This window comes from Halyomorpha halys, unplaced genomic scaffold (genome assembly GCF_000696795.3).
Source record: "Halyomorpha halys isolate HHAL.00 unplaced genomic scaffold, Hhal_1.1 Scaffold207.1, whole genome shotgun sequence".
NCBI classification, from domain to species: Eukaryota; Metazoa; Arthropoda; class Insecta; order Hemiptera; family Pentatomidae; genus Halyomorpha; species Halyomorpha halys.
In genome coordinates, this window is record NW_027104696.1 from 372,553 (window position 1) to 385,308 (window position 12,756).

A 12,756-nucleotide genomic window follows, 5' to 3' on the forward strand; every position below is an offset into this window, starting at 1 on the left:
GATGACATTTTTATAAATTTATTTATATACTAACGCAGGTTCGGATGGAAATGATGAATTTCTAGGAATATCACACAGTGATCCCGAATTCAAAAATAATTTCGGAAGAAAGTCGTGATGGTTTTCCTTTGGGACTTCTAAGCGGGTGCCATTTTGACAAAACAACGGCATATGGTAATCTCAAGTTCCCAGGCTTTTACTGGGATAACTAGTGATTTTACTGCCAAATCTGGAAAAATGAGTCCAGTAATTTCGAAGAAAAACGCAAAAGGATGATTGCGTAATCTGAATAACGAACGGTCAGACTTTATTTTTTAATTTTTTTTTTATTTTAGCCTAAAATTACTTACAAAAATTTAATATTTTCTTTTATTATAAAAAACAATAAGGGATTTTGATCTAATAACTTCTTTATAAATTAAAATTAGGAATGAGGATTGCCCTCCTTGGCGTTAAAGAACTGGACTGAATGCTTCCGCAATACTGAAACACACTACTGGTTTATTATTCTGCAACAGACCAAGCTAGAGAAAATGTCTCTTCCGCCTTCAGCGGACCCAGCTTCCACATCTTATAATGCCACAAGGCAAAAGAAGATAAATAATGTAAATATCTGTATATATATCTTAGTTTTAAGTAGTATATATTTGTAAATGTATTAAATAAATAAAATTCAGAAGAGAAAAAAAAAAAAAAAAAAAAAAAAAAAAAAAAGAGAAAATGTCTTGCTTCTCGATGTCGCTCTTTACGATCTATCTTTTCCTCTCCAATCTACACCTCTCTCTGTAAGTATTTATCTATGAACTCCATTTTTATCAAACTGTTAAAATATAATACTAAATACCAGTTTCTATTAGAATATACAACACTATCCTCGCACCAATAAATAATCCTTTTTTATAAAAATGTTCAAGAGATTATAACTATTGTTATAATAAAATAACCAAAGAGTTGTATGTACCAAATACAAATACTTGTATACGCTTATTTTTCGTAAGATTAAAATTAAAATTAATGCAACTCGGAAACTTTTATGCAGTAAGAACAGTGCAAATTATTACAAATGGTTTTGACTTGGCGTTGAAATTTAATTAACCTGAAATGAAGTTATAACAAAAGAATACAAGAAGAAAGCCTTCCCGTAAGCAGTAGCAAAACAGAAGAAAATTTTTTTATGTTTCCTCTGAAATTTTATACATAAATATGAGATATGTAGTAAATATTTCTTAACACGATAAATGTTTAAGAAACATGGTTGTTCGGTTTCATCCATTTCAGAAATTTCACAATGCATTGTTGCGCCACATTGTGCTCAAATTGAAATAACGACCTCATTCACAACATAAAGTCATTTCATTATTGGTTAATATTGCAGGAATCAACAAGGTGTCAACCTGTGACTTAAATTTTCGTCATTGTGTTTAGTTTGTTTATTCCAAACATAATTCCCTATATGTCGTACAGACGTTCCGTTCCCAATAGTCTAAAGAGTTCTGCCACAATGAGTCGTGGAGACCTGTCTGGATACCTATGTTGTATGATTGCTCTAAAACCTACCTATAACCCATTCACAGTAAGAACTTTAGAAATATTTTCGTAATAAGCAAAACTTTATTAGATGTCAAATCTTTCTTCTGTTCCTTAAAAATTTCTTCCTCCTCTTTCTACCATCTCCATTTTGTAAAATTATATGGAAGAGAGCAAATCTTACTAGTGAATTTGAAATAAACCTTGAAAAAACTTAATGAGCTTAAAATTGATTGACTCCCACTCATTTTTATTTTTTGCGCATGTTAAATTGTTAATGACAAAAATGCCTTTATTTATTAGATATATGCTATTTCTAATTTTGAAATGAAGGCCTAAAAATTTCAATTTTATTTTAAGATCAACAAATTTTGACCGCAATATTTTTTTTTTGGAGATAAGCATCCCCTTCTCCATCTATCAAGTATATATAAAAATAAATAGTAGTATATATAAACTATATATATTGTATATTCCTCTACAACTTCTACATCTTTTAGCCTGCTTATCGAAAATTGTGTAACCCTCCAGCAGTATCGTCAGATGTTCAATACAAGTTCTGAGGCACGACATGAATGATGAGGCAAACTGGTTGAAACCGAACAACCATGTTTCATAAACATTTATCGTGTTAAGAAATATTTACATATCTCATATTTATGTATAAAATTTCAGAGGAAACATGAAACATTTTTCTTCTATTTTGCTACTGCTCACGGGAAGGCTTTCTTCTTGTATTTTTTTGTTATAACTTCATCTCAGGTTAATTAAATTTCAACGCCAATTTATAATTTGCAGTGTTTTTACTATATACAAGTTTCCGAGTTGCGATGATTTTAATTTTAATCTTATGAAAAAGAAGCGTATACAAGTATACAATAATAATTATAAGCATTAGTAATATATAACACTATAACATGACTTTTTTTTCTTTCTTCTCCTTTTTTTTTTTGTTTTCATCTCTTTGGTTCTTTTATTATAACAATAGTTCTGGATTATAACAATAGTTATAATCTCTTGAACATTTTCATAAAAAAAAAAAATTATTAGTGCAAGCATAGTGAAAATGTTTACTAATAAAATGCTATATCTGATAAACTTTTAATAAAAAAATGTTTAAACCAAAATTTGAAAAAAAAAAAATCTAAATATTAGTAAGAGTCTATGGAATTTAGAGTATATTCAATATGTTGTAAGTGACATGATATTTAGGTAGGTGCATATGAAATTTCGGATATTTTTATATGCTAATATTTCTCTTCCTGTTTACGTTATGCTTTTGTTTTTGGCAACACTTCGTTTATAGTCGTAACATCGCCAGAGTCACTTTTCAACATAGATGATTTTCTCCTAAGTGTTCCTTTTTGTCATTTGTTTTGAATTTTGTAACCATATGATTCTATTCGTTTATTTTTTTTTGTATGCGTATAAACTCGGCAATAATGCTGCAAAAGCTGCACGCAATATAAACCAGGCGTTTGTGGAGAATACTTTTAAATATTTTAATGTGCAGCGTTGGTTTGAAAAATTTCGGTCTGTTGATTTTTCAGTCCAAAACGAACGGCCTATCACTCGTTAGTTGTCCTACTACTTCTCCACGATAATGCTTGGCCGCATAGATCGCACAGAATGATTGCGAAATTAAATGAATTGAAATATGAAATTTTTTAGCAGCCAGCCTACTCACTGGATCTCTCCCCAACCGAGTTTCATTTTTTTAAACATTTGAACCTGTTTTTTACGGGCTATATAGTATAAAAATGAAGACAGCCTGAAAATTTTGATATCTGAATTTATTGATTCTTAAGATCAGATTTTTTTTAAGACAGGCATCTATGCTTTAAAGTCCCGTAGGGACCCAAAAGCGTATTGAAGCGAATGGAAAATATTTTGATTTGATAAACAACTTGTGAAAAAAGATAAGCAGTTTTATGTATTGACTCAAAAATCCCACATTTCATATGCAATAACCTAATAGATAGTTCTTGACTTCAGTAAATAACTTAATGACTTAACATCTCTGTCAGATGAAATGAAATATCGATCTAATTTTCTTAGGGCAAGAATGGTATGTAATCAGCAATGATATGTAGTAATAAAACTGATGAGAACTTTTGAATACCAATACACAGAAATAGCAATGGTAATATCCAAAGGTAGGAAATTAGACAATTGGGAATTAATTATATGTAGATGTAGTTAATGAACATTTCTTTTTTTTTTAATACCAGATGCGTAAATATGAAAACAAAATGATTTTATAGGAAATCTATGTTTATTCTACAAAATTGAAAAACTAAATTTTATTCTAAGTACTGTCTTTAGTCAGCAAATCATGTCATCACATCTGTCTGACATTTCGTGGATATCAGGCCAAACACCTATTCCTCTTCCAGTAAGCCATTTGAGGTATCTTCTCAAAATGAGTCTGCTAGTACGTGTCCCATACATAAAAATAATAAATCAGCCTTATGCAAAATATTTTATGATGAAAGGCCTCACGTGAGTGGTTTTACTGCGCCTTAGGGTGTATTGACATAAAATAAATCAATTTTTCATCCAAATTATGATTCAAAGTGATCATTTATTGTTGATAGCGTTCAATATTAACTAACGGATTCATGAGGTTTAGATAGAGGTATCACACTGCTACCAGTTAACATAAATCATTGTCTTCTCTCCATAGCAATTTGGCCTTGCAGTCGCTGTCGATGTTTCGCCGAGTGTCACCACGGATCTCTTATGTTTAGGATTCTCGAAATACACCCATCTTTCATTGGTAGTCACAACTCGATGAAAAAATAATTCTCTTATGTACCTAGCGAGTAGCATTTCGTAAGTGGTTTTTAGTATAGTTTCACCGTTATCCTCTTCCAACATTCCATGCAATCTCAAACGAATTGAATTATTTTTTGGGAGTGCTTCCAAGTTTTTTTTTTCTTTGGTCATAATTGCAACTTTTGAATTCTTTTCGCTTAAGACACGGTGATTCTTCACAAATAACCTGTCCACGATCTACTTCAATAAGCATTAAATGCGATATTGTAAATGTTTATCTCAAGCAGCGACAGAAAATCAATTCTCTCTATAAGTCGTTGTTTCCAGGTAAGATTTGACATGTTGAACGGTATTAAGACATATGCTGTCGTATAAAAATTGTATAGTTGTAAGTTAAAAATTCTTACAGATGTAAAAAAAAAAAAAAAAAATGGAGTTGTTTGATAATAACTACTTGATCAGCCCTTGCCTTCTATAATACAAATTCCGATATCATATTTACAGACCTGATAAAGGTACTGGATATTTCCTGGAATTACCTTAAAAGAATAAGGTATTCCCAATTTTACACCAGGTAACTTTCCTACCTTTATTAAAGTTTTCTTCTCCACATTAGGTTGAAAAGGATTTGATTTGTTTAAATAGTATGACAGTGTGATGTTCAGTTGGGTAGTGGAAAGAAATCCAATAACTTCTTGATGTCCTTTCCAAGAAGCAGCGTAGTTTAATGCTGTGAAACCCCACTCATCTTTCTTGTCTATGTTTAGAAGTGCTTGGCGAAGAAGTTTCACTACTCCTAAATGACCTCTTCCAGCGCTACGGTGTAAAGCAGTCCTTCCCCTATTATCAGGTTGAAGACATTCAACTCCAGCCTGTAAAAGCAATGCTACTACTTTAGTATGTCCTTCCCTTGAAGCTAGGTACAATGGAGTTTCGTTGTTAATATTCGCAGATACACTTTCACTCATTGCTTTTCCGTTGCGAACTAAGTTGATTATTAGATCATAGTGGCCATATAATGCAGCATAATGGATAGGTTGGTTGAGCAACGTATCTCTACTTGATGGGTCTGCTCCATGATCTAAAAGTTTATCTATGGCAATTAAGGAATTTTCTTTAGACGCAATATGTAGTGGTGTCATCAGGTTGTGGTCTGTAGCATCAACCATTGGAAAATAACGCAGAAGTAATTTAACTACTACAGATTGTGCATGATGGGTAGATTTGTTGTTCCATTCGCATGCTAGATGAAGTGGTGTACTTCCGTTAATGTTTCGACTATTAACAAAGGCTCCAGACTCCAGCATCAACCACACTATCCTCGGGTATTTTTCTCTTGCGACGAAATGTAATGGTGTCATTCCGTCAACATCAGATGCTTCTCTTTCTGCTCCTGTGTTCAATAAAGTTTTTGCTATTTCCACGTGGCCCTCCAGTGAAGCTAAATGCAGTGGAGTTTTGAGATCAACAGTTTTTGCATCTATATCAGCACCAAGATTCAGTAACAATTTGGCTGCTTCTAGAGATCCGTTCTTAGCAGCATAATGAAGTGCTGTGTATCCACTATTGTCTGCTTGATTTATGGGAGCTGCTGAATTGGAAAGTAATGATTCCACGATAGCAAATAGACCTCGTCTGCAGGCAATGTGCAGTGGAGTCGTCCCATTAATATCGGTAGAGTTTCTATTACATCCAGAATCCAAAAGGTGTTTCACAACTTCGACATGACCGTTCTCACAGGCGTGATGGAGAGGTGAATATCCCTGTTTATCCTTAACATCTAATGAGGCACCGTATGATATCAACAGGTGGACAATTTTCGATAATCCATGAATGGAAGCAACGTGTAGTGCTGCAACATTATGAGTCTCTATTACGTTGTTCTGGGAGGTTAGAAGCTTTACATCAGAATCAGCATCTAAAAAAGTTTGGAAATTATTTTTATCAATTCTACTCACTCCGGTTTCCAAAATTAATTTTACGTTATCAGAAATTCTTGACAAAACTGCTGAAGTAAGGGGGAGATTTCCGTGGATATCTTTCTGCGCAACGTTTGCTCCGTGAGAGATGAGTAACTCTATTCCTTCTGAAAACCGCGTTCCAATGGCATGATTCAGAATGACTGTCGGATATGAGTCTAAATTTTCAGTGTTATGCAACAGAAGCTTTACAAGTTCTGTTAATTTATTTGAAACTGCATCGAAAAGAATCTTGGATCCTAGGTAACTACTATCTTTCACTCTTGCTCCATGAGCTAAAAGTAATTTTATAAACTCTTCAGATAAAGGATCAAACGCTAGGTCTAATGGCGTTCGCCCGTCTTCGCTCATCACATTGGGATCAGCATTGTTAGACAAAAGAAATTTAATTAACCTAGTATCATTTCTTCTGATTGCTAGGTGTAAGGCTGTTACATTATTGCATCCTTTTCTGTTGGCGTCATCCCCATATTCCAACAAGGTCTTTATCACTTCGACATTTCCATTATTAGCTGCCCACTGAAGAGGGGTGAAGCAAACATAGTCTTCGATACTAAAATCGGCATTCTGGGACAGCAGATAGTCCACGACTCGAGCATAGCCTAGTGCAGCAGCTTCGTGGAGCACTGTTTGGTCAAGAAGATTTAGGGAATTCACTTTGGCCTTGTGTTCAATTAGAGTCTTAATCGTAGTGACTATTTCACTCTCTACCGTAGGATTTATGGTAGTATTATAATATTTAATTAATTCCTGACCAGCAATAGTTGGATTTATAAATATTCCTTTGAGCGATTCATTGAAATTTTCATGGTCCTTTCGAATTGCAAAATTAAGAGGCCTTTTCCCATTTTCTCCCTTCTCATTAACATTCGCACCTTTGTCAAGAAGAATCTTAATCAGTTCAATGTTCCCATTTAAGGCTGCTAGGTGTATAGCGGCATTTCCAATCTTGTCTCTTATTTCTAATGAAGCATTTCTTGAAATAAGTAAATTTACAATATCTTTATTTCCATTGGAAACAGCTACCAACAAAGGTGTCATTCCGTTTTTTCTCCTGTTATTTACTTTAGCTCCGTAGTCAAGGAGAATTTTAGTAATATTGAACCTATTATTCATTACTGCTGAATCCAATGGACTGAGCCCCTTCAGATTCCTTTCATCAACTCTAGCTTTATTCGACAACAATAAATTAACCAAAGATTCGTACCCGTAATGAACAGCTAAACTTAGTAGCGTATGATCTCTAAATCCTTTAATATTTATATCAGTACCATGTTCAAGAAGTATCTTGACAATCTTGATATTCTCAATTGCATAAAATATTGGAGTATTTTTGCTTCCGTCTCTTATGTTTACACTGGCATTTTTTGACAACAGCAAATTCACCATGGATTCATGACCTCTATCAGCAGCCATGTGTAAGAGTGTACGACCATAAGATCCTTTAATATTAATATCAGTAGTGAGATCTAATAGAATATTAAAAATAGCAACTTTCGTACCATCAAAGGCTTGTAGTGCCACGTGTACTGGAGCGTCTTGATTGTAGTTTCTTATGTTTAGACTTGCATTTTTAGACAATAACGTATTTACCATATACTCGTAACCATCCTCAGCAGCGATATGTAAAAGTGTACGACCCTCAGATCCTCTAATATTAACATCAGTGGTGACATTGAGCAGAATATGGAAAACATCTGGGTTCCCACTGGATGCTGCTAAATGTATTGGAGCATCATGGTGGTCGTCTGTAATGTTTATACTTGCATTATTGGACATCAGCCAATTCACAATAGATTCGTAGCCTTTTAAAGCAGCCAAATGCAAAGGTGTACGACCATCAGATCCTTTGATATTAATATCAGTAGCGTGCTCGAGAAGAATTTTTAAAACATTGAGATTTCCACTAAGCGTTGCTGTATGCATTGGAGTGTCATTGTTATTATCTTTTATGTCTACACTCGCGTTTTTGGACAACAATAATTTCGCTATGGATTCGTATCCCTCGCTAGCAGCGATATGTAGAGGTGTACGACCATCGAATCCTTTAATATTAACATCTGTAGCCTGATCGAGAAGTATTTTAAGGACATCCAATTTATCATAATATGTGGCAACATGTATTGGAGTGTCATTCCTATCGTTTCTTGCGTTTACACTTGCATTTTTTGTTAGTAGGAAATTCACGATAGATTCGTAACCGTCCTCAGCAGCAACATGTAAAGCTGTAAGACCATCTGGCCCTTTCATATTAACATCAGCATGGTGGTTGATTAGTATCTTAGCAATATTGGAGTAATTATTAGAAAGTGCTAGGTGTAATGGAGTGTTATTGAAACCGTCTCTAATATTGACCCAAGCATTTTTGTTCAGTAGTGAATTCACAACATTTTCGTATCCCTTAGCCGCAGCTAAATGTAAAGGTGTAACACCACCAGATCCTTTAATATTAACATTAGTAGAGCTATCAAGAAGTTTGGTGATCTCGCTGAGGTTACCATTTCTTATGGCAAGATGTAGTGGAGTATTATCTAGTTCAATATCGGAAGTAGTTGTGTTGACGTCATGGAAAGAGGGCATCAGTACCGAGTCCATTAGTTCCGTTAGATCATTATCCACCTGCAAAATAAGAATGATAAATAAAACTAAACAATTTATCAAGAATTTTTTTCTCATGACAAAAGGATTACGAACTTAAATTTTAGTAATATTAGTGTTCTATCATTGTTCCTTATGTACCATTCTATGTCCTTCAGTAAAGATCTAACCACCCTTAGTCAATGAAGTAAGTGACTACAAAAATTCTAAACTCTGAGTATGGAACCGTACTCTTAAAAATGCTGCTAGTTCAAGTATTGTATATGTACTTTTTTATTTGTTAATTGTTTATTGGTATTTAACTTAAAACTCATTTATCTCAGTTCAGAACTATACTGAATGTGGTCCATGTCCATATCATAGATTTATATGTTATCGTAACAATTGGCTCAATAAACACAACACTCTACGTTGCCATAAGGTGTAATTAGTGTTTTTATGCAAAGTATATATGTGCAGATTATATTCAATGTATATAAATACTTAATTATCTTATGTAACTGAGGTTTTTTTATTTAAATTTTATTTTGTATTCCTTCCTTGCTGCTACTTACCATTATTCTGGTATAGAATTAATGTAGATTTAATTACATCGATTGACTGACTAATTTGAATCAGTTAAATAAAAATAGAACCGAATAAAAATAATTAATTGTTATTGTTGAAAAATAACATGATAAATAAATTAGTTATATGAAACTTTTCAAATCACGAGGTTAATTAAACTAATTCAAGAAATTCCAAAGAATAATTTGGAGAAAAAAAAATTGAATACTTTTTCTTAACATTAAGAATAAAATAAAATAAATACATTTAAAACTAAGTAAAAATAAATTTAAACAAAAACATTAGGAACAACATAAATTAAAGAGTCATAATAGTTGATGTATGAAGTATTTAAATTGATATTTACCAAATGTTGAATTAAATAGAAATCCTCATTTGATTTTTCAAATTCTACCTTCCACGTATTCATTTACAGATAAATAATTGAAATATAATTTAGTTTAGGGCACTCATATAATTTTATTTTAATTATAACCACGGGTATTGCCTTTTATTATTTAAAAAAGTTCGATTCAATGCAAAAAACAAGTATTATTATTTTTCAATTTGATCAATTCGTCTTCAAGATGGCCACCCATATATAATAATTTCGAATTTAGAAGCTGAAATAAACATAGCATAAAGTATAATGTACTTCCTGGTCTTAGCCAAAATCAATGCCTTATGTAGTCTCTTGAATATGCCAACAAATTAAGATTTTCTAAAATTAATTTAACCTTTTTTTACATAATTAATTAAGAAATGGAAATAAAAAATCATGATCATTTGTTTAAGAAACATCAGTTAGGTTAAACAGATTAATATTTTAATTTTATACAAATTTGACGTTTGCATATTCAAAAAACTATTTTCACTTAACTTCTCTTCATAGTGGGAAGGAGTGGCCGATATTTAAAGTCAATTATTACAAAAAACTATTTTAACATTTAAACTCTAAAAATATTTAAATCATATTGAAATGTGAAATTTATACCCTCTATTTACTTATAATATAATATGCCGTATACGGGGTTTCGGGTATGGTAAACTTGTTTCCTTATACTTTAATTGTTATATTATGAATTGAGAAGTACCAGTTGGGATCTTTGATATTTATACTGACTCTAAGTAATTAGTTCTATTATTGTCATTCAAATTACAATAGAAAAAGGTCTTACTTGTTTTAATGCGTCGTTCGGCTTTGAAGTTGTCGTGGCGGAGCATCCATATTCGCTTTGCCCCACAGCCACACATTAGGGTTATCAACTATAAAGCTTCTATTCCATAAAACAAAATCGGTTTTTCTAAGTATTCACAAAGTAACTTTAATCCAATTGTCTAAACTGTAAGCATTATGTTATTTACACATTATATGTTTTAAATCTGAAGCATCTATACAAAGTGGCAGAAGTTTTTATGGTAAATTATAAAAATTGTTTAAAAGTCAAATATAAGTGAACTGTGGTGAATATCTTTAACAGGATTTTGTTTAATGTCACTCAATCTCTTTTACAATTTATCGTAACTATGATTATTATTATTTATAATAAACAAGTTTATTGCAATTAACACACTACTTTGAAATTGAAACTTAAAAATGTTTCAATGTGACCTCTCATTGTTTCTAATGTGAATTTTTAAAACAAAAAACAACGTTTTAACTTGTAAGTAAGAGTTAGTAACACAAAGCGGTACGGCCCCTCCCCGCTCCAATAATCTACTAGCGTAAGCCAATCAAGACTTCTCCTACCTTAATGCCTAAAGGCAATGGGAGGTACCACAAAAGCCAGCCTAACATATGGGACATCTCACTATATGTACACATAAGAAACTAATTTAAATTTTAGGAGGGTACGAAAAATAATAGAATAAAAAGGACCATTGGGTAACAGGTGGAAGACAGTCTGGGACGAGTACAGTCCCGGAAGAGGAAGTTTGGAGAAAGAGAGAGACCAGGCTGACCAGAGGTGACCAGTTGAGGAAGACACACATCGCAGGGATTCTGTAGCGGCCGCTGGGAGGCTGTGGGGCAAAGCGAATATGGATGCTCCGCCACGACAACTTCAAAGCCAAACGACGCATTAAAACAAGTAAGACCTTTTTCTATTATAATTTGAATGACAATAATAGAACTAATTACTTAGAGTCAGTATAAATATCAAAGATCCCAACTGGTACTTCTCAATTCATAATATAACAATTAAAGTATAAGGAAACAAGTTTACCATACCCGAAACCCCGTATACGGCATATTATATTATAAGTAAATAGAGGGTATAAATTTCACATTTCAATATGATTTAAATATTTTTAGAGTTTAAATGTTAAAATAGTTTTTTGTAATAATTGACTTTAAATATCGGCCACTCCTTCCAACTATGAAGAGAAGTTAAGTGAAAATAGTTTTTTGAATATGCAAACGTCAAATTTGTATAAAATTAAAATATTAATCTGTTTAACCTAACTGATGTTTCTTAAACAAATGATCATGATTTTTTATTTCCATTTCTTAATTAATTATGTAAAAAAAGGTTAAATTAATTTTAGAAAATCTTAATTTGTTGGCATATTCAAGAGACTACATAAGGCATTGATTTTGGCTAAGACCAGGAAGTACATTATACTTTATGCTATGTTTATTTCAGCTTCTAAATTCGAAATTATTATATATGGGTGGCCATCTTGAAGACGAATTGATCAAATTGAAAAATAATAATACTTGTTTTTTGCATTGAATCGAACTTTTTTAAATAATAAAAGGCAATACCCGTGGTTATAATTAAAATAAAATTATATGAGTGCCCAAAACTAAATTATATTTCAATTATTTATCTGTAAATGAATACGTGGAAGGTAGAATTTGAAAAATCAAATGAGGATTTCTATTTAATTCAACATTTGGTAAATATCAATTTAAATACTTCATACATCAACTATTATGACTCTTTAATTTATGTTGTTCCTAATGTTTTTGTTTAAATTTATTTTTACTTAGTTTTAAATGTATTTATTTTATTTTATTCTTAATGTTAAGAAAAAGTATTCAATTTTTTTTTCTCCAAATTATTCTTGAAATTATTGAAAGAACTGAATGAAAAATATTTTAAACAAATTTTTCTTAGTTTAATCAATTGATATGAAGTTTTTAATAGTTAGATTTTTCAATAATATGTTATGTTGTTTTCATCCATTAAAACTTTGATCAGATATATTACTCTTAACATAATAAAATAATTAAATATATATAAATGCATAAGACGCAATTAATAACACTAGTAATAAATATGCAAACTGCAATGAATGTGGGAATGAGTTCAGACGATGTTAT

At 31.9% G+C, this 12,756-nt stretch overlaps 1 protein-coding gene and 1 long non-coding RNA gene across 2 annotated transcripts in view; one reads left to right on the forward strand and one right to left on the reverse strand.

Moving 5' to 3' along the window:
• Nucleotides 1-3,741: 3,741 nt before the first annotated feature.
• LOC106679486 (serine/threonine-protein phosphatase 6 regulatory ankyrin repeat subunit B) overlaps nt 3,742-12,756 on the reverse strand; it is a 10,595-nt gene continuing 1,580 nt past the window's right edge. Inside the window, exon 2 of the mRNA XM_014418679.3 lies at nt 3,742-8,903. Within this exon, the coding sequence (XP_014274165.1) occupies nt 4,764-8,903 (4,140 nt within the window). The 3' untranslated portion in view covers nt 3,742-4,763. The remainder of the gene's footprint in view (nt 8,904-12,756) is intronic.
• The window catches only part of LOC136796525 (uncharacterized), a 12,598-nt gene continuing 11,800 nt past the window's right edge, over nt 11,959-12,756 (forward strand). The window contains exon 1 of the long non-coding RNA XR_010844259.1: nt 11,959-12,329. This is a non-coding gene — a long non-coding RNA (uncharacterized lncRNA). The remainder of the gene's footprint in view (nt 12,330-12,756) is intronic.